At 36.9% G+C, this 21,991-nt stretch overlaps 1 protein-coding gene across 24 annotated transcripts in view; it reads left to right on the top strand.

Annotated features, from left to right (window-relative positions):
• The window catches only part of Abi2 (abl interactor 2), a 128,710-nt gene that overhangs the window by 71,183 nt on the left and 35,536 nt on the right, over positions 1 to 21,991 (top strand). For 3 of the 24 annotated variants that reach the window (XM_045148039.1, XM_004653567.2, XM_004653569.2), the window contains 5 exons: positions 8,749 to 8,846; positions 12,317 to 12,463; positions 13,144 to 13,268; positions 14,606 to 14,779; positions 21,440 to 21,598. In XM_045148039.1, the coding sequence (XP_045003974.1) occupies positions 8,749 to 8,846; positions 12,317 to 12,463; positions 13,144 to 13,268; positions 14,606 to 14,779; positions 21,440 to 21,598 (703 nt within the window). Of the gene's footprint in view, positions 1 to 2,180; positions 2,199 to 8,748; positions 8,847 to 12,316; positions 12,464 to 13,143; positions 13,269 to 14,605; positions 14,780 to 21,439; positions 21,599 to 21,991 lie in introns of all 24 variants that reach the window. The other 21 variants (XM_045148038.1, XM_045148048.1, XM_045148043.1 and 18 more) reach the window with 9 other exon arrangements.

The raw sequence follows: 21,991 nt of genomic DNA, 5'->3' as shown, positions 1-21,991 counted from the left end.
TCTGGCTAATGTGGGTCCTGGGGAATGGAGCCTTGAACCGGGGTCCTTAGGCTTCACAGGCAAGTGCTTAACCACTAAGCCATCTCTCCAGCCCACATATCTTTTTTTTTTTTTTTTTTTTTTTTTAAAGGTAGGGTCTTGCTGTAGCCCAGGCCAACTTTGAACTCACTATGTAGTCTTAGGATGGCCTCGAATTCTTGGTGGTCCTCTCACCTGTGCCTCCCAAATATGGGATTAAAGGTGTGTGTCACCATGACTGGTTGCCTTTTTTCTTCTTTTAAATTATTATTTACTTATTTGCAAGCAGTGAGAGATAGAGAGAGAATAGGTTGCCAGGGACTCCAACTTCTTCAAATGAACTCCAGACACATGTGTTGCTTTGTGCACCTGGGCTTGCATAGGTACTGAGGAATTGAATCTGGTTCGTTAGGCTTTGTAGGCAAGTACCTTAACCACTGGCCCATCTCTCCATTTTACTTTGTAAAATAAATAAATACTAATTTATTTGCAAATGGAGGGTGTCAGAGAGAACAAGAATGTGTACTGTGCCAGGGCTTGTCACTGCAAATGAACTCTGGGTGCATGCACCTCTTTTCTTTGCATTTGGTTTTATGTGGGTACTGGCAAATTGAACCCAGTACGTTTGCAAACAAGTGCCTTTAACCTCTGAGCCACCTCCCCAGCCTTGCCTAACTTTTAAAATATATGAGAATGTCTCATATGTATGATAAGTGTCATAATCCAAACCTTGGAGGACCTGGGTATGCTGCTCAGTAGTAGAGGTTGTGCTTTTACATGCAAAAGCATCAGGCTCCAGTCTAGTGCTTCAAAACCACAGCAGTGACAAGAACACCCACCAATCACAGCTGAACATGTCCATTTCATTTAAATTGATGTTTTCACTTAAGATACCATGACAACATGATCATGTCATCTACAAATATTGAGCAACATTAGTAACAATCCTGGGATAAAGGTGGCTCACTGGCTGCAGGTTGGACCTGCTTGATAAAGCCTTAGCTAAGTGTTAGGTTATTGAAAATTTAACACCTCAACAGTGATAGGAAAGATAATGACCTGCTAAATATGACTTCAATAAATTAAAAAAAATGCCTATAGTGAAATTGTACACAAATGTACATGAAGTTGATATTTTCCTAATGCAAAAATATTTAAATAAAATATGCTACACTTTTGGGCAGAAATCACTTAAGTCTAAATTTATTGTACAATCATGTAAAAAATTTTTTTTTGCTCATTATTTATTTATTTATTGGAGAGTGACACAGAGAGAGAGAGAATGGGCATGCCAGGGCTTCCAGCCACTGCAAACGAACTCTCAGACACGTGCGCTCCCTTGTGCATCTGGCTAACATGGGTCCTGGAGAATTGAGCCTTGAACCGGGGTCCTTAGGCTTCACAGGCAAGCGCTTAACCGCTAAGCCTTCTCTCCAGCCCTGTACAACCATTTTAAAAGAAAATTTGTAGTATATATCTTGTGAAAAAAGTCTTTGTTTTCCTTGGTGTTTTGAATGAGCATAATGATCTGGAATTTGATACTTGATTTTAACACATACTTAGATACTTGATTTTAACACATACTTAGATTACTTATTTGAGCTTATTGAAATAGGATGCGTCAAAAAAGCTGGAACTGAACTTGAGGAAAATTTAAGGCTAACAACTGCTAATAGAGTATTTTAGGGTGCTACAGAATCTAATGCCAAAAGATACTTGGATTATTAAAGAAAAGATTGTGCTTGCCTGTTCATATAATAAGAAAGTGATCCTCTCCTGTTTAATCATCAAAGTAAAATGGTTTTCTTTTAGGACTTTAATTTTTTTAGTGTTTGTATTATTGTGTTTAAAGGTCACTACTTTAAACAAATCTTTAATGAATTCAATGTTTTAAACAAAACAGTGTCATATAATTTCATCAAAGAAACTTGAATTCAAAATTTTTAAACATAACAGTGTCATATAATTTCATCAAAGAAACTCCTGTTCATGACACATTCTGCTTTAGCCACTCTCTGTGATCTACTGAAACATTATTTTGTTAATGCTGATTGCTTAACTTGTTTTTTCTTTTTTCCTTTGTCTTCACATCTTGAGGTTCCAACTAACCTTTCAATGCTTTTCTTCCTTACCTCTTTTATTTGCTCCATTTATGCATTAAGTGGTTGCTTAGATTTAAGGTAAGAGATTCCAGGGCTGGATTTCCATTCTTTGTTCTTATGTAGAATATTACATATGGGGAGTAAAGAGATATTTGGCCTTTTAAAACCAACATATTATCCTTGTTTATTTTTGTTAGGAAACTTTATAGTGTGTCCTCATGTTCTGTGAGAGTAGATATTTCTGTCTGTTTTATTTACTGCTCTGTCCTTTGTGCCTAAAACAGTACCTGACCCATATAAGGGACTTAGTAAATACTTGCAGAATGGATGGGCATTTTGCAATGTTACTGTATTTCATGGTACTGAAATATACATTGTGTTATTATAGAACGTGAAATAAAACTAGCTAGATTTTTGTGAATGTAGAAATTTTCTTATAAATTGGAGGGCCAACTAATGTGCTTTATTTAACCCTCCCCCTGTGTAATAGCCTTTTATTCTATAAATGGTATATTTTATTGACTATATATTACTATATCTTGATTCAATATAAAGAAATTACAAAGCAGAAAATACTGTTGTGTGTTTTTTTAAGTTGCAGTATCATGTATTCTTTACAAAAAAGAATTGGTCCTTTTTAAAAACAGATGTCATATATATAAGAATTTTAAAGGCAAATTTTAATTGTATATATAACATAAAACTGCATGATAATGTTGAACAAAATATAAATTAAGAATTAGGAATTCTTTGTATACTAATACTTTGTATACTAATAAAAATAAAAGCTAAAACAACAAAAAGAAGAGATTGGGGCTGGAGTTATTTCTCAGTGGCAGAACACTTGTCTAGCATGTATTGGCCCTCATTCGATTCCTAGCATTACTAAAAAGGTAATATTTTCTCTTATGAGTTGCTTGAACAACAGTTTGTTTCAGAGAATTTATGGTCAAAGTAATTCAGCTATATTCAAGAAGCCTATCAAATAAAATGTTACTAAAATTATTTTCATCAAGCTTACCATGCATTTGTTTTATAATTTCTTTTCAAATTTATATTTGTTCTACTCAGTACCTTGTTTTCATTATGTCCTCATTGTATTAAGTGATCGCCGGAAGACAAGATGATTGTGTTCTGAATCACTAATGAGCATTACCATGGCCCTAGAAATTTTTCCTGTCATGGTAGGTAGATCTGACTAGAGGAGCCCAGGCAAATGCCTTCCTTGTATTGGAGTCTTGGTAAGTTAGGTATATGGAATTGGACTTTCCTTCTGGTTAACATAAAAGGTTGCAGTGAACAGGATGAAAGCAAGCTGTGTTCAATTTTTGTTTTTTGCTGTGCTAACCACAGTGGTAGAAGTACACAGAAGTATTACTTGGAAAAAACACAGAAATAGCCATCTTTTGCCCTAGACATTGCCCAAGCCACTATCCCAAGCTTGTGTCATATAGGCTCCACTGTTTCCTTGTTGCTTTTCCTGTGTTTAGTGTCTGTTCCCATGTAAGAGATACTCCAGCTGAGGAGCCCCTGGAAAGACCTGATGAGTTATATTTAGAGAATATCAATCTTTGCTGTACACTAGATGGTACTATAGTGGAGTAGAATTTTGGACAGGAAATTAAGACCTGAGGTGCTCGACCATTTTTATTCATATCCTCTGATCTACAAAATAGACACAATTTACCACCCTCTTCCTTTTTCTATATTTAATTCTGGTTCATCTTTTCCATTTTTTAAAAAAATATATTTTATTTATTTATTTGAGAGAGAAAGAGGGAGGGAGGGAGGGAGGGAGGGAGAGAGAATGGGCGCACCAGGGCCTCCAGCCACTGCAAACGAACTCTAGATGTATGCATCCCCTTGTGCATCTGGCTTATGTGGGTCCTGGAGAATTGAACCAGGATCCTTTGCATTTGCGGGCAAATGCCTTAACTGCTAAGCCATCTGTACATCCCTTGAAATTTTAATTATTACAGTTTTATTTGTGAAACTGTGCATCAAATCCAAGGGCTTTGAGCATGGGAGACACATTTTCTACCACTGAGCTACCGCCCCAAATCCTATATTCTGTTTTTGGAAAATAGGGTCTTTTGTAGCTCTCAAACTTGCATAATCCTGCTTCTCCTTCTCCTAAGTGTTGATGTTTAAACATGTGCCACCATATGTATGTATGTATGTATGTATGTATGTATGTGTGTGTGTGTGTGTGTGTATATATAAATTAACTCACTGAGACTTTCTCTGTGAAGCATTCTATTGTGGAACTCTGTCCTTGGGGCATGGCATGACAGTTGCTGCCTTGAAACCAGAGCAGCTTTTGTTATCTACAGGAGAACCTCGTAAGATGGGGCTCACTAACATTACCTCTTGGAATAGCAAGGAGCCCATAGGGCTCTCAGCAGGTAGCTTAAGAGGCACCAAAAGGCTGACCTTTTGGTGGGTGATAGAAATACCCATAAATTGCAGATGCTTCTGTAAGCAACCCCTCACCCAATTCTAGTTACACTCATTGGTTTATCAAGCTAGACTTGAGTGACTTCATTTCTTTGGTATATGATTGGTGCCATACCACTATATCTGGGATAAATAGATACTTCTCCACATCACTCCATAAAGTCACACAGTACCTTCCCCTAACAGGAAAGTTGGGAGAGAAAATAAATATTGAGACATTATAATTGGCCTGATGGGTAATACTGGCTGTAGAAAGTCTAGGAGACCACCCTATGCTTTGTCATAGAGGAACTCCTCCTATCCATATTATGTACATTGCTTCATCATATGGAAGAGTACATGAGCTGTGGACAAGCCTTAACCTTCATAACTTGAGTGAAATATTTTTTTTTTTTTTCTGTTTTAAAGGTTTCTCTGTAGTAGGAGGAAAATAGCATTCTCCCTACTATTCCTGCTTGTCCTTAATACTTGCCTCATTTAGCTGTTGACTTTTTGCTTAATGGAATAAATGATATTTCCATAATGAAGTTATTATTTGAGGTCAGCCACCAAATTCAGTGGAATACCTAATAAAACCTTGAAGATTGTAATGAGTGTTTCTGCTCATGATTCGATGATAGTTCTAGTGAGTTTTTTTTCCCCCAGGGAGTATCAGGTGATAGTTTTAGTGAGATTCCTCCCCCCAAAGATAGAACTGGGGTCTCAAATATGCTAAGTAAGCATTATAACACTGAGTTATACACCCAGACATCCTCCCATTTTTGAAATGGGGGTCTTATACTTTTGCCCAGGTACTCCTTGTACTGGGCTGTAGCCATTCTTCCACCATACCCTTAAGAGTAGCTTGGATTTCAGAATCCATCACCATACCCACTCATACGCTTATATTTTTAAAAGTTTCAAGAAGAATTATTAGTTTAAAGTGATTGTAGTCTCTGTTATTCTGTGTCCTGAGTTTGTTAAATGTGTGTATATATGTATATTTTATATATATATATCACATATATATATATGTACACACACACACATACACATGAATGTGTTGAGTTTCCCTCTACCATGCATATGGTTTAGTCATTTATTTTGTTCCTTGTCAGAAAATGTTTTCTCTAAAAGACTTGACTTGAAATATTTTTAATCCCATGATGGTCAGTTAGTAAAATTTTCTTTACCACATATTTTAGATTTGAGCTATTATTTAACTTTAATTATAATTTTATTACTCTTTTTTGGGCATTAATTTCATTTTTCTTGAGATTGATATTAATGATTATAGTCTTTGTAGTACTTTCATTGCTTTCTGTAGCACAGAAACATTTGTCATAGAAAAAAACTGTCTTGAAGAAATATTGAAAAAACTTAACAGCTTAATAGATAATATAGTTATCAATGAAATATGAAATTAGGTTGTTTGGATGATGTAGAAAGAATCAGTGGGTACAGTGCTTGCCATGCAAACATGAGGACCAAGTTCAAATCTTCAGTACACATAAAATGTCAGGTGTGGCATGTTCCTGTGATCCCAGTGTTGGGGAGGTGGAGACAAGAGGATCCCTAGGGCTTGCTGACTAGCCAGTGTAGCTGAATCATTGTGCTCTAGGTTTGGAGAGACCCTTGTTTCACAAAGTAAGGTGACAAATGACTGAAGAAGATACCCAAAGTAGAACTTTGGCCTCCACATGCAAGTATACACATTTGCAAACATATCTGCATATATATGTGAGCCCATACACAAATGAAGCTTCACATACAAAAAAACTGAAAAAGGTTGCTTGGAGTTTTTTAAAGGGATTTTCTAGTTTGTCTAAGTTATTTAGCCAGTCCATAAACCAAACAGACATTTGCAGATTCTGTGTAATAAAAAATATATTGATTTTTGCATAGATATGCCAACTAGATTTTAATTTATAGATTATTTATATTTATTTGAGAGAGTGAGAGAAGGATGGAGGAAGGAGGGAGAATGGACATGCCAGGGCCTCCCTCCACTGGAAAGAACTCCAGACATATATGCCACCTTGTGCATCTAGCTTATGTGGTTACTGGGGAATCAAACTTGGGTCCTTAGGCTTTGCAGGCAAATGCTTTAACTGTTAGTCTAGATTACTTATTTCGTAGAGAATATTTTATGACATAAACAGGTACTGCAGTTTAGCTGGGTGAAGTGGTGTACACTTTTAATCCCAGCACTTGGGAGGCTGAGGTGGAGGGTCACTGTGAGTTCAAGGCCAGCCTGAGACTAATTCCAGGTCAGCCTGGGCTAGACTGAGACCCTACCTTGGAAACAAAAATAAAAACAAACAAACAAAAAAGGTACTGCAATTTAAACAAAAACATCTTACTAAAAAACCTAAACCAAATCAAAGTTGGAAAGTTTCAAATCTATCCCATATATAGAATAAATTTCTCTTTTATTCTTCTATTCTTGCTCCTTTTCTTCCCTATTTCTAGGAAATTGATTTATAGTTTAGTGTTTGGTTCATTTCTCCTTCATCTCTTATAGTAACTTTGGGTTTTATGTTGTTTAAGGTTGAGCTTAAAGGACTTTGTCTACTATGATTTTTCAAACCTTGTACCATTAAATTAAGATGTGTAGTTTTTCTTAAAAGATATAATGGTTACTTGTCAGATTACTTGCAAAATTTTCTCCAAATGTGAATTGATTTTTATTCTAAGCTTCCTCTGACATTTTAAAGATATAATTTACATACATTCTGCTCATTAAAGAGGAAGAGAGCAAGAATAATTTAATTTTTATTCTTTCTTTATAATTGCATATTTTGATTTTATTGTTCAACAGAAAAGGATTATAAAGAAATATTTCACATTAAAAATGTTTGCATTTCTAAGGCATCATTTGTCATTAAAGATAATTTAACATCACACACAACTTGTTCACTGAGCTATTCATGTGGAGAATTAATTTCATTCACTATACTTGTCTGTTCTGATAAATAGTATTTCAAAACTTTAAAAACACCAACTCAAGCCAGAGTTAATTTTGATAGCTTCAATACTCTATACAGTATTGGTTTGTTTTCTTAAAATTTATATTTTAAAATTTATACATGTATTCTGACTCCCATGATATAATATCTTGAAGTTTGATTTTTAATATTGCAGACTATCTTATGTTTTAAAGTGACAATCCAAAATAATAAGTCATGTATGAATCATTTTGTGAATAGTAACCCATTAGTCTCAAACAGTGTGAGGTTGCTTTTTGAGCTACATTTGTGACTGACCCATTTGAAAGTAGCTGGATTTCTAGGGCTTTCTCTGTGTTGATACACTCCATTGATGACATTCATTATTCCCAGAGTGCCCATATTTCTTACAGCTGCATTGGGAATGGAATGATGAATGCAGTCATGGTCCAGTTCTCTCTTAGGACTATTTCATACCTTTCTCATGCCTGAGTCAATCTTCAGTTTGGGCCTGAGTGAATCTAATTCTCATTGGAAGTAGGACATTTATTGGCTGTGGCTTTGTGCTATTCTCAGTTGAATGTGGTCTCTAAGCCCTAACTTTGTGGTTCAGATGTTTAGGAATATGCCTTGAACTTCTAGAGGTTTTCAGGTAGGTGATTTCCTCATAAGGGAAAATTAAAGTAATCTGAATTGCAAGGGTAATCCACAGCTTTACAAAATTAAAGTTTTCTTTGTATATTGTACAATTTATTTTCTTTAGTTAACCATGGATCCTATACATCATTGCATATTTTTAGTTGGGAAATGTGTTTATTATATACTTGCTACCTAAAAGTAACAATCCAAAAAAACACATAAGGAATTGATAAGAGACTTTACTGTTTCAGATTGAATTACTTTTGGTTAAAAATAATTTAAATTAGCCTATTTAATATCAGTTGAATGTAATATCAAATAGTCTAGCCAGTGATCTGTTGGTGTGATGGCCTAATGGCAAATAAATTTTTTGCATACAAGTTTAAAATCATTTGAAAACCTCATTAGGAAGAGTCCTTTGAGTACAACTATAGAATAGTAGAGTAGAAATTACGTATGAAATGCATGGCCTCTAATTTTTTTCTTGTATTTAAATCGTTCCCTCCTTTGTTAAATAGCATAGCATTATTTCTCAAAAGTGCCACTTCATTTCATTTCATTTCATTTCATACAAGTTAAGTTGAATTTTCCTCACAATTTTTTAGGTGAGCACCCAGAATATGAAGATGGGTGGGCTACCACGTACAACACCTCCAACTCAGAAGCCCCCCAGTCCCCCTATGTCAGGGAAGGGGACACTTGGGTAAGTATATAAGTAATAACAGAAAATAACATCATGTTAAAAATGAAACACAACATATACTTAAATTAGTTTTGAGTATTCGAAGAGAGAACATTTTCTTAGTTACTTTTGTGTATGTGTAATTTTCCCTTTTTCTGGTAAGCACATCTTTATACTTTAAAAGTAGTTTAGAAATTATTTTTATAGTAACTTTTAAATTGAGAAAAAAATCCTAGCCCAAATTGAAGTCTGATTTTAATTCCTTCTTTTTCAGAAAAATTTTATAATCTTACTTTATTACAAGATTGTCCTTCTGAAGAAGACTGTCAGTTATAAAATTCAGTGTAACTTGTTATGATACTTTTGAGCTTTGAATTGCTTCTACAGAATTGGGCTCTGGATTTGATTTGGACAAAATGGACAATTAGTGGAAAAAGCTTGACTCTTTTCTTTGATAGCATCATGGCTTGGTTCCTCATGACAAAATTGTGGTATGGTGAGCATAATATACTTAGAAGCCAGGTGACTAAAATTCTGGCTAAGCTTTGCTGCTTGCTTTGAGGTCCTATGTAGTCTGCCTCTCAACATTATTTCAGTTTTTTCATCTGTAAAAAGGGGGGGTGGTTAACATTTCTCCTTTATTAACTTTTAGGGTCATTAACTTGTGTAAGGCTAAACAAAATGCTTTCAGAACCATTGGCTTTGTGATATATTCTGAAAGACTTTCACAGATAACCCTGTTTTTGGCTTCACTCAAAAAAAAAAAAAAAAAAAAAAAAGGAAAAGAAAAGAAAGATCAAAACAAATCTGCCTCTCCCCACCCAAAACTCAATCAAAACACTGTGGATCAGGATTGGAAAAAGATGAGCTGGGAGGGTAATGTTGGAAAGACATTATGGTTAGGTGAAGAGGAAACAAAAGAATCAAAATGTATCAATCAAGAATAGGATGGCTTTATTTTTTATTTAATTAATTAATGCATTTTTCACTAAGTAGAAATACTGTATGGATACATAATGTGTTGGTACCATCACTTCCTACTCCCTGCCCAATTCCACTGAAGGCCCTCCTTCGTATTTTTTTATTTTTGAGGCAAGGTATTGCATAGCCCGTGCTGGTCTTGAACTCTTGATCCTACCTCAGTCTCTGGAATACTAGGATTACAGACATCTGCCACAATGCCCAGTTTAGGATGTTGTTATTTGAAATAAACAAAAAAGGTCTGCTTAGAAGATAGAGGAATCTTCAGGGTAGAATGAGGATGACTAGGAGTCTAATGGTTAGAAGGTTAAGAGTAGAGTAATCGAGGGGAAGTATTTGCCCTCTCCCATAGAACATTTACACTTCTCTCATGTTTAGTGCCTAATGCTTTGTTAGGTTTTAACTTTGTTAGCAATATGACCCACAATCCCTAGTAAAATAAAAATTCCTTCTGCTCTCAAATTTTGAAGATGTACTCATGCCTGGATTTGTTTTTCTTGTGAATTAGCGGTAGTTCTTTGGGCAGGATCCTAGGAGACCAGAGTTCCTAAGCATCATTTGGCCAGTTAATGATCATGAGCTGTTTGCTTTGGTCTCTGCCTAGTCATCTGTATATTATTCCTGTCCCCTCTCCCTCTCTCCCCCTCCTCCCCCCCTCTCTCTCTGTGTGTGTGTGTGTGTGTGTGTGTGTGTGTGTGTGTGTACTTTTAAAAAAAAATTTAAACTTGCTTCACTGTTTAACTCTCAGTTAGCAAAACTGAAATAAAACATCTATATTTTTTGGAAAACAATGTATACAAATGAGATGTTTAGAAATTAATCAGTTTCCTATTTTGTTTTATATTTGCCTTTTAATTTCAAATCCAAAAATCTGACAAGCCTCTTTTTCCTTTTGACCTAACATCCTATCTACTGTCTCTTATTTATTTTCAATTATTAATGTATATGTTTATGCAGAGACTTGAGGGTAGTAGAATCAACAGTGCCACTGGAAAATAATCTCATTCAAAATCAATGAGCCAGACTTGAATGATCCAGGAAAGCAGTCCTTAAAGGGACTCTTGGAGCTTTTTGAGAAGTAAATTATTGAGAAATACAAGAAGCAATTGAGCAGTATTATTTCAAGAGAAGAAAGCTTTTTAATGCTGATATCTTGAGATGTCAAGTTCTTTTAAACTGAATCTTATTGACACAATGTCTGTTTTGTATTATCATTGTCACAAAAAAGTCTGTACAGATGGGCTGGAGAGATGGCTTAGCAGTTAAGGTGCTTGCCTGCAAAGCCTAAGGACCCCAGTTCAGCTCCTCAGAACCTATGTAAGCCATATGCACAAGGTGATGCATGGTGCATGCATCTGGAGTTTTCATTGCAGTGGCTAGATGCCCTGGTGTGCCAATTCTTTCTCTCACTCTTATAAACAAAATCAATTTAAAAAAAATAAGAAAAAATTTTTTAAAAATTAGACAACTAAAGATGAGAGCTGATTTAATATCAACTAATGTTCCAGTATATACCTTATTTCCTATTACATTTTCTTTATTGCTTTTTTCATGCTCTTCCTTTAAAAGGAAAATTTGGGAATAATGCCTGGTTTGTATTTTATTGTTTATGGTAGAAGAATTTAGGTAGTCTTTTTATTTTAGTAAATTACTTAATTAATTTGTAAGCAGACAGAGAAGGAGAGAGAGGAGAGAATACAGATAGAGAATAGGCACTCCAGGGCCTCCAGCCGCTGCAAATGAACTCCAGATGCATGTGTCACCTTGTGCATTTGGCTTACGTGGGTTATGGGGAATTGAACCTGGGTCCTTTGGCTTTGCAGGCAAGTGCCTTAACCACTAAATCATCTTTCTAGCTCCTAGGTGGTCTTTTTAAAAAGTTCTTACTAATGTTGAATTCTGTGATAGAAAAGAGAGATAGTGTAAGTTGAGGAAGAGGGGTTGTAAAAATGGAAAATAAAATTAAGTAGTCTATTTTATGTGCAGATATCCTTTTAATTTCTATGAATTTAGTATGTAAGAAGAGAAGTGAGTTTTAATGGCTGTTACTGACCATCATGTAGGGTTTATGGACCCAAAATCTAGATTTGTTTCTCCCTATATTTGATCATCTTTGGTTAAGGAAAGAGGAGAGGAAGATGATTAGTGCATTAATGCAGTGCATTTGAGAGACTTTAACACACATCTACACTAATTCAAACTCTTTACAAAAAGAGTAGAGTCTAGGAAACATTGGCTTAAATGGTGGAGAACCTTTGTGTTTTCTGAGAATAAATGAACAAAATTGCAATAGCACAAGGAAATGAGGTTGGAGACAAGAAAAATTGCAATATATATTCCCCAGAACACTAATGGTGGAGGAGTGATTCTTCAGGAAAGACAAATTGGTAGCTGGGTTAAGCCACATTTCCTAATTTCTGATTACAAATTGTATTTCACTGGCAACTCTTTGAAATTTATTGTGCCGAAACTTGATTAATCACACAATACATACGCTCTTCTTTTTGTAGGCGGCACTCCCCCTATCGCACACTGGAGCCAGTGCGTCCTCCAGTGGTACCAAATGATTACGTACCTAGCCCAACCCGTAATATGGCTCCCTCGCAGCAGAGCCCTGTGAGGACAGCTTCTGTGAATCAAAGAAATCGAACTTACAGGTATTTTCTCTGCCTCAGCGCAAATTGTGATGGTCATAGTACCATAATCTGTTCAGATAACTTCAATTAAATCTCTCTCATTTTTCAAGCGCTAAGTTCTTTTCCACTTTCTACTCTCCCAAACCTCATCTGATTCCACCCCTCTCTCCTCATGTTCTGACGCAACTTTGAATAATCAGGAAGTTAAAAAATGATTAGACATACCAAAGTGTAAACTTCTGAACAAATATAAAACTTCAGTTGATTTGAAAAAAGAACATTTGACCAGATAAAGAAAATTTAAAGTTGTTTTTTGGTGGAACTTTACAGATGAAAAACCATACATAAATATTAGTATGGGGAAATATGTCAAGATATCATAAATTGGAATAATTTAGGAAAATTTACTCTTAATTTTCTTCAGATGGGCATTAAACTGGGTCATAAAAAGGTAACATTATTTTGATGATGTTAAGCACCAACAGTTTTCACTTATTTCAATTTTCTTAATACATCTCATTAATAGGTACCAAACCCAGCTCTTTGGACTCAGCTTCTCTCCTAACTTTACTAAAAAGTTTATATTTTAAATGGAAAGCTTTGAATTATATTTCTTATAGCTATATTCATTTCAGAAAAACTTGGGAAATTCTGATATCTTGCTGTATATACTTATACTTTGGTGGCTGTTATTTCTTTAGCAGCAGTGGGAGTAGTGGAGGAAGCCACCCAAGTAGTCGGAGCAGCAGTCGGGAGAACAGTGGAAGTGGGAGTGTGGGGGTTCCCATTGCTGTTCCTACCCCATCTCCTCCCAGTGTCTTTCCAGGTAACACATTAGTGGTAATTTATTTTTTTTTGTTTTCTCTCATGAATTTAAATATAGTTTGTTATTGAGTTATAGTGAACTTTTTAAAGTCTGTGGTGCTTGTGCTTCTCAACAAAGATTAACTTTATTTAAATTTTGCTGTTGAATGTACAACATGCTAAACTCAAGGTCTCAATGCAAGTGGGCTGTTTTCTTTACCAGAATTTAAACAGATTCCTTTTGGACCCCATAAATACTGGAAAATCTTTATGTACTTTTTTTTGGATAGTTGATTTTACTGGTTTTGCTGTCTTTTTATTTCTGTTACTTGCTTTTATGCCTTTGGTGCTAGCTCAGCTGGTACTTTGAGGTTTCAGTAGGTATGAATTACATGTTTAATTCAAGCTAGTAATATAATGGTGGATACCTTTGGACAGAATGACCTGGTTTGAGAATTATAAAGGTTTAACAGTTTAGCAAGTACAAAAGTAGTTTCAGTAGTAAAATTTAGTAGTCCCTGAAATTCTATTCTGCTCCCCCCCACCGTCTGAAACAGAAAAATATGCTTATTTGTTATGAGCACAAAAGACATCAGGATAGACTGTTACATATCTCAGCTTGTTTTGGTGTGTGCCTGTACTCTCATCTCAGCATGCAGAGGCTAAAACAATAGGATATTGAGCTGGAGCCCATTTGGGGTATATAGTCAAGACCCTGTCTTCAAAAACAGAACCAAACAAAACAAGACACATTTAGTTTACTTAAAATAACACAAGCAGCCGGGCATGGTGGCACATGCCTTTAATCCCAGCACTTGGGAGGCAGAGGTAGGAGGATCACCGTGAGTTCGAGGCCATTCTGAGACTACATAGAGAATTCCAGGTCAGCCTGAGCTAAAGTGAGACCCTACCTCAACCCCCCCACCCCGCCAAAAAAACCAGATAATGCCTCTTAAAAATGATGAAAAATAATTGTATGTGTGTATATATATTTTAAGTTGTTTTTTAACTGATAAGAAATTATATATACCTATTTTATGATTGTTTTTAGGTTATTATATTTAATTTTATATACTATTTACAGAATGTCATAATAAAAAATAACAATATACAGGAAACAATCCCCCCCCAATCAGGTAAAAAGGAAGTTTTGTTTTTAACAAGGTAAAATTTTTCTGCATTTTCCTGAGCATCTTGAATTACTTGCTGCATGCCTGCTACTCCTTTAACATAAACTTTATTCTTTTTTCAACGATTCTTTTGGGAATATCTTAACATTAAACACTGTAATGCCTTTTCTAATCCTACCTAATTTGACTGCTTCATTAATTGCTGCTTCTTACTCCTCTTTCCTCTCAGCCCCTGCTGGCACTCCTCCCCTTCCTGCTACTTCTGCATCTGCCCCTACTCCTCTTGTTCCTGCTAGTGTCCCCTCTTCCACTGCCCCAGATGCTGCTATTGGGGGTACACAGACCCTTGCTGATGGCTTCACTTCTCCAACTCCCCCTGTTGTTTCTTCCAATCCCCCTTCAGGTAAGTATTGGCTTATTCATTGGCAGGCAGATCCAGTCATCTGGCAACTCTTACCTGGAACTTCAGCTTCACATTTTTTTTTTTTTGTTTATTTTTTGGTAGTTTCTGTTGGCTTGGCTTTTTTGTATTTAAAAAATTGAAGAAGAATGTTTTAACCAGAAGGTAGAATGTGAACAAAGATTAGAATTTCTAGAAAAAATCAGAGTAAAGTTTCTTATACATTTTCCTAGTAAGGTAACACAAACATTTTTATTGCTTGAATTTCATTTATTAGAGATTTGTGAAATTAATATAGAGCTACTTTCTCTGTAATTTTGAACATTATTTGAAATATTTTTATAGGTTTAGTGATAAATAAGAATCATGACAGTTCAAAGGTATGTTTTACAGGAAATAATTTATATAACAAATTGAAGGTCTCTAAGTTGATTATAGCAGAATCTGCTTATATTTTAGCAGTATTGGAAACTCGTAAACAATGACTTCTGTTTTGATGGGGTCAGAGGTAAAGACTCACTATAAAATACCTTTAAACAGTTTGTAATAATATTGGTTAGTTAAAATGATGCACTTTGTGCATTTGACTTTACATGGGTACTGGTTTTTGCAAGCAACCATATCTTAAGTGCTGAGCTGTCTCCCAAGCCCTGTGTTGTACTTTTTAACTTTAGCTATTCTAATAGGTGTGTGATGATATTTTTCAAGTGACTTGATTTGTGTTTCTAATGAGTAATGAAGTTGAACATCTTTTCATGTGCTCTTTTTGGTGCCATCATACCCAGCTTTATTTGGTTAGTATAGTGTCATTTTCATCTACTGTCATAGAATCATTGCATGTGTAAAACCTATGAGGTTTCAGACTATAAAACTCATAATGATGTTAATCTTGCAGACCCTGGGTTTATATTAGTTTGTTATAGATTTATGGCATATTTAAAAAATTGACAACTTCCAAAATTCTAAACAATGAACAGTGATAATCCCCCGTCACTTTCCTTTTGCAAACTCCACTCTCCATTATGTCCCCCTTCCACTTCTCAATTTGTCTCTCTTTGGTTTTTGTTTGTTTGTTTGTTTGTTTTGAGGTAGGGTTTCACTGTAGTCTAGGCTGACCTTGAATTTAATCCTCCTCCATCTGCCTCCCAGGTGCTGGGATTAAAGGCGTGTGCCACCACACCCGGCAGTCTCATTTTTGATGTCATCATCTTTTCCTCCTATTATGAGGGTCTTGTGTAGATAATGCTGTGAGGTCATGGGTATCCAGGCCATTTTGTGTCAGGCTAAATGCATTGTAAGCAACCCTTCCTTTGGCTCTTAAATTCTTTACACCACTTCTTCTACAATGGACCCTGAGTCTTGGAAATTGTGATAGAGATGTTTCAGTGCTGAGCACTCCTCTGTCACTTCTCAGCACCGTAGTGCCTTTTAAACAAAACTTTATAATTTATTTATGAGAGGGGGGAAGGAGGGGGGAAGGGGTGGGAGGAGGGGGAGAGAGAATGGGCATGCTAGGGCCTCCAGCCACTGCAAACGAACTCCAGATGCATGTGTTCCCTTATGCATCTGGCTTATGTGGGTCCTGGGGAATCGAACCAAGGTTCTTTGGCTTTGCAGGCAACCTTAACCACTAAGCCGTTTCTCCATCCCTGCCTTTTTAAAATGATTGTTATTATAATTAACATGTCTCATATGGATATGTTATGTGTTGGTACCCTACCCTCTTTTTCCTTGTCCCTGCCCCCAATTCGATAGGGATGCTCCTTAGTGGGGTTGCAGGTATTCATTCCCCCATTGGATTGTAGTTTATGCATTGTGGGAGCAGCAGTCAGTTATTTTTTGGGGAGAAAAAATGCCTATGGGCCTTTTGAGTCATCCCAGAAGTCACTGTTGGCATATTTTTATCTAGTGGTTCAAATGATTAAATGTACTTTTAAAAATAATAGTTTGCGGGCTGGAGAGATGGCTTAGCGGTTAAGCGCTTGCCTGTGAAGCCTAAGGACCCTGGTTCGAGGCTCGGTTCCCCAGGTCCCACGTTAGCCAGATGCACAAGGGGGCGCACGCGTCTGGAGTTCGTTTGCAGAGGCTGGAAGCCCTGGCGCGCCCATTCTCTCTCTCTCCCTCTATCTGTCTTTCTCTCTGTGTCTGTCGCTGTCAAATAAATAAATAAAAAAATAAAAATAATAGTTTGCAAGTTTACTTTTTTATTTTATTTATTTTTTTTTTGGTAGGTTCTCACTGTAACCCAGGGTGGCCTCGAACTCACAGCAGTGTTCCCACTTCTGCCTCCCGAGTGCTGGGATTAAAGGTGTGCGCAACCACACCTGGCACAAGTTTACTTTTTTTTTTATCATGATTGATACTTTTCAATTGAGAGTGAATTATGTTTAAATACTCAATATTTTATACAATAAAATTGAGCTATAGGTTTTTATATTTTTGGCTTTTCAAGGTAGGTTCTCACTCTAGCTCAGGCTGACCTGGAACTCACTTTGTAGTCTCAGGGTGGCCTTGAACTCATGGCAGTCCTCTTACCTCTGCCTCCCAAGTGCTGGGATTAAAGGAGTGAGCCACCACTCCTGGCTGAGCTATAGGTTTTAATACAGATAAAAGAAAATTAAATGATAATGGTAAATTTTGAGTTCATTTATCATAGTCTTTATATGGCTATATGAATCTAGATTTTTATAAATTTATGAAGTTCCTGTAGAGCAATTTTAGTTATATAAAACTTTTATAATCACAGATAAGATGAAAAAAATTGTCGTGTTTTTTCTTTTCATTCCCTCCTGTCTTCCCTCTTCCTCCTTTCTCTTTTCTTCCTTTCCTGTTTTCTGCCCTACTTCTCCCCAACCTGCCTTATTTCCTGCTGAAGTGTTCTTCCAGTACTCTGTTGTAGGATGTTCCCAGCTAAATGGGGACTAACTGGGCATAAAGAAAAGATAAAATTCAGGAAGTGAATTATATTAGGACATTAGAAAGATTAGATAAGATTATCTAGCGTCATTTTTTGCTGTAAATAATTCTGAAGAGGGGCTGGAGACATGGCTTAGCAGTTAAGGCACTTGTCTGCAAAGCCAAAGGACCTTGGTTTGATTCCCCAGAACCCATGTAAGCCAGATGCACAAGGGGCACATGCATCTGGAATTCGTTTACAGGGCTGAAGGCCCTGGTGCAACCATTCTGTCTCTCTCTACCTGCCTTTTTCTGTATCTCTCTCAAATAAATAAATAAAAATAAAATATTAAAAAAAATTCTGAAGAGGTGAAATATGTGTTAGGGTTTAGGGGTGATGTAACAAATCTTGATTCAATTTTGGTACTTGACTTTTTATTTTCTTTTAGTTTTCTAGGTAGGGTCTTACTCTAGCCTAGGCTGACCTAGAATTCACTATGTTGTCTCAGGGTAGCCTCAAATTCACAGTGATCCTCCTACCTTGGCCTTTCTGAGTGCTGGGACTAAAGGAATGTGTTGCCATACCCAGCTGAGGGTTTTTTTTTTTTTTTAATTTTTATTAGCATTTTCCATGATTATAAAAAAATCCCGTGTTAATTCCCTCCCTCCCCTCCCACTTTCTCCTTTGAAATTCCATTCTCCATCATGTTACCTCCCCATAACAATCATTGTACTTACATATATACAATATCAATCTATTAAGTACCCTCCTCCCTTCCTTTCCCTTCCCTTTATGTCTCCTTTTAAATTTACTGGCCTCTGCTACTAAGTATTTTCCTTCTCACGCATAAGCCCAGTTTGTTTTTGTTTTTGAAGGTAGGGTCTCACTCTGGCCCAGCCTAACCTGGAATTAAGTTTGTAATCTCAGGGTGGCCTCAAATTTACCATGATCCTCCTACCTCTGCCATCCGAGTGCTGGGATTAAAGGCGTGTACCACCATGCCTGGCTTTGGCAATTAGCTTTTTAAAAAATCTGTTTATTGCCTGGCTTTGGAACTTAGCTTTTTTTTTTTTTTTTTTTAATAGGCCAGGCTTGGTGGCACACACCTTTATTATTTTTTAATTTATTTATTTGAGAGCGACAGAGAGAGAGAGAAAGAGACAGAGAGCAAGAGAGAGAATGGGCGCGCCAGGGATTCCAGCCACTGCAAACGAACTCCAGACGCGTGCGCCCCCTTGTGCATCTGGCTAGCATGGGTCCTGGGGAATTGAGCCTCGAACTGAGGTCCTTAGGCTTCACAGGCAAGCGCTTAACCACTAAGCCAACTCTCCAGCCCGGAACTTAGCTTTTTTAAAAATGCATTTATTGCTAGTTGTGGTGGTACACGCCTTTTATCCCAGCACTTGGGAGGTAGAGGTAGCAGGATCACCAACAGTCCACCCTGAGACCACATAGTGAATTCTAAGTTAGCCTGGACTAGACTGAAACCCTACCTTGAAAAACAGAAACAACAACAACAAAAAGTGTTTACTGATTGATTGGTTTGGTTATGTGTGTGTGTATGGGGTGGTCTGGGGAACTGACCTCAGGTACTCAGAAGTAGGACAAAGTAGTCTATTTAGAAAGATGAATAGTTTTGATTGAAAAAAGCTGATTTGGAATTACATTATTAGATGTCTTGCTGGAATATTTTAGTTCCATTAAACCAATTTGCTTAGCTTCCTTCATTGTTCTTTTATAGTAAGACTAAATATTAAACATTCTTTTTTAACAAGTTTCAATATTTTATTTATTTTTTTTATTGGAGGGTTGGGGGAGTAATGGGTGTGCCAGGGCCTCCAGCCACTGCAAACAAACTCCAGATGTATGTGCCACCTTGTGCTTTTGGCTTTATGTGGGTACTGGGGAATTGAACCTGGGTCATTTGGCTTTATCGGCAAGAGCCTTAACCACTAAGCCAATTTTCTTTTTCTTTCTTTTTTTTTTTTTGAGGTAGGGTTTCCCTATAGCTCAGGCTGACCTGGAATTCACTATGTAGTCTCAGGGTGGCCTAGAACTTGTGGCGATCTTCCTACCTCTGCCTCCCAAGTGCTGGGATTAAAGGTGTGTGCCACCATGCCCGGCTCTCTTTTGAACTTTTTAAAAATTTATTTTTTTTTAATTTAATTTTTTTTTTAAATTTTTATTAACATTTTCCATGATTATAAAATATATCCCATGGTAATTCCCTCCCTCCCCACCCCCACACTTTCCCATTTGAAATTCCATTCTCCATCATATTACCTCCCCATTACAATCATTGTAATTACATATGTACAATATCAACCTATTAAGTATCCTCTTCCCTTCCTTTCTCTACCCTTTATGTCTCCTTTTTACCTTACTGGCCTCTGCTACTAAGTATAAAAATTTATTTTTATATATTTATTTGTGCAAGAGAGAGAGAAAGAGTAACACAGAAATTATTATTACTTTTGTTTGTTTTTGAGGTAGGGTCTCGCTCTAGCCCAGGCTAACCTGGAATTCACTATGTAGTCTCAGAGTGGCCTTGAACTCATGGCTATCCTCCTATCTCTGCTTCCTATGTGCTGGGATTAAATAGGGTGCACCAGGGCCTTTAGCCACTGCAAAAGAACTCCAGATGCATGTGCCACCTTGTGCATATCATTTATTTGGGTCTTAGGGAATGCATCTTGGGTCCTTTGCATTTACAGGCAAATGCCTTGACCACTAAGCCATCTCTCCAGCCCTAAAATTTATTTATTTGCAAGGAGGAGCTGTGAGAATAAGAGAGTCAATGTGTGTGTCAGGGCCGCTTGCTACTGCAAATGAACTCCAGCTACCTGAGCCACGTTGTACATCGTGCTTTATGTAGGTACTGGGGAATTGAACCCAGGCCTTCAGGTTCTGCAAGCAAGTGCCTTAATCACTGAATCATCTCTCCAGTCCCCATGTTTTTAAAAATTATTTTATTTTTAAGAGAGAGAGAGAAAGAGGGAGAGAGTGAATGGGTGTGCCAGGACCTTCAGTCTGCTGTGAATGAACTCCAGATGCATGTGCTCCCTTGTGGCACATGTGTGACATTGTATACTTGTGCCACTGTGCTTCTGGCTATGTGGGACCTGGAGATTTGAACCTAAATTCTTAGAATTAGCAGGCAAGTGCGTTTACTGCTAAGCTGTCTCTCCAGTCCCCCCAGGTTTTCTTTTGCTTTCTTAAGTCCAAGTTGTTTTTTTTTTCTTTTTTTTTTTTTTTGGTTTTTCTAGGTAGGGTCTCACTCTAGCCCAGGCTGACCTGGAATTCACTATGGAGTCTCAGGGTGGCCTCGAACTCATGGCGCTGCTCCTACCTCTGCCTCCCGAGTGCTGGGATTAAAGGCGTGCGCCAACATGCCCGGCTTTTCAGTCCTAGTTTTAATTAGTTTCCTGTGTTTTATGGCTGCTTTTTTTTGGAGAGAGCTTAGTCTGTTTGAGCTGCTATAACAGAATAAAAAACTAGAGTAATTAAAATTTATGTGTTTGTATGTATGTGTATAGGTGCACATGTGCCATGGTATGTCATGGAGTGTCCAGGTCAGAGGCCACGCCAAAGTTTCTGATATAGTGTCAGCAGAGTAGCAGCTGTCATCTGGTGGTATTTTGTAGATAGTAATTAAATTTGCTAAACTATTATTTTTAGTAATCTTAGTTAGTAATAATATGTATAGGATTTCATTTTCTGAGATAACATTCTTTTAATGATATTCTTATATATTCTGCTTTTTCCAGGTCATCCTGTTCAGTTCTACAGCATGAATAGGCCTGCCTCTCGCCATACACCTCCAACAATAGGGGGCTCATTGCCCTATAGACGCCCTCCTTCGATAACTTCACAAACAAGCCTTCAGAATCAAATGAATGGAGGACCTTTTTATAGCCAGAATCCAGGTTAGATTTTTCTTTCCCATTTTATAGATTGTACCTATTAAAAACTTGCAATTAAAATACCTTTAGTTAACAAATAATTGGTATGTAATTGGTGGTTATGGGTAGCTGTTGAATGAATGGAAGCATGAATACAAATTATTAAAAATACTGAGTTCTCCCCCTCTAATTTTTTTAAAAAAATTTTTGTTTATTTTTATTTAGTTATTTGAGAGCAACAGACACAGACAGAAAGGCAGATTGGGAGAATGTGTGTGCCAAGGTTTGCAGCCACTGCAAACGAACTCCAGACGCTTGCGCCCCCTTTTGCATCTGGCTAATGTGGGTCCTGAGGAATTGAGCCTTGAACCGGGGTCCTTAGGCTTCACAGGCAAGCGCTTAACTGCTAAGCCATCT

This window comes from Jaculus jaculus, chromosome 4 (assembly GCF_020740685.1).
Source record: "Jaculus jaculus isolate mJacJac1 chromosome 4, mJacJac1.mat.Y.cur, whole genome shotgun sequence".
Classification (NCBI taxonomy): domain Eukaryota; kingdom Metazoa; phylum Chordata; class Mammalia; order Rodentia; family Dipodidae; genus Jaculus; species Jaculus jaculus.
Note: the sequence above shows the minus strand (reverse complement) of the source record. Positions and strands in the feature narration are given on the sequence as shown.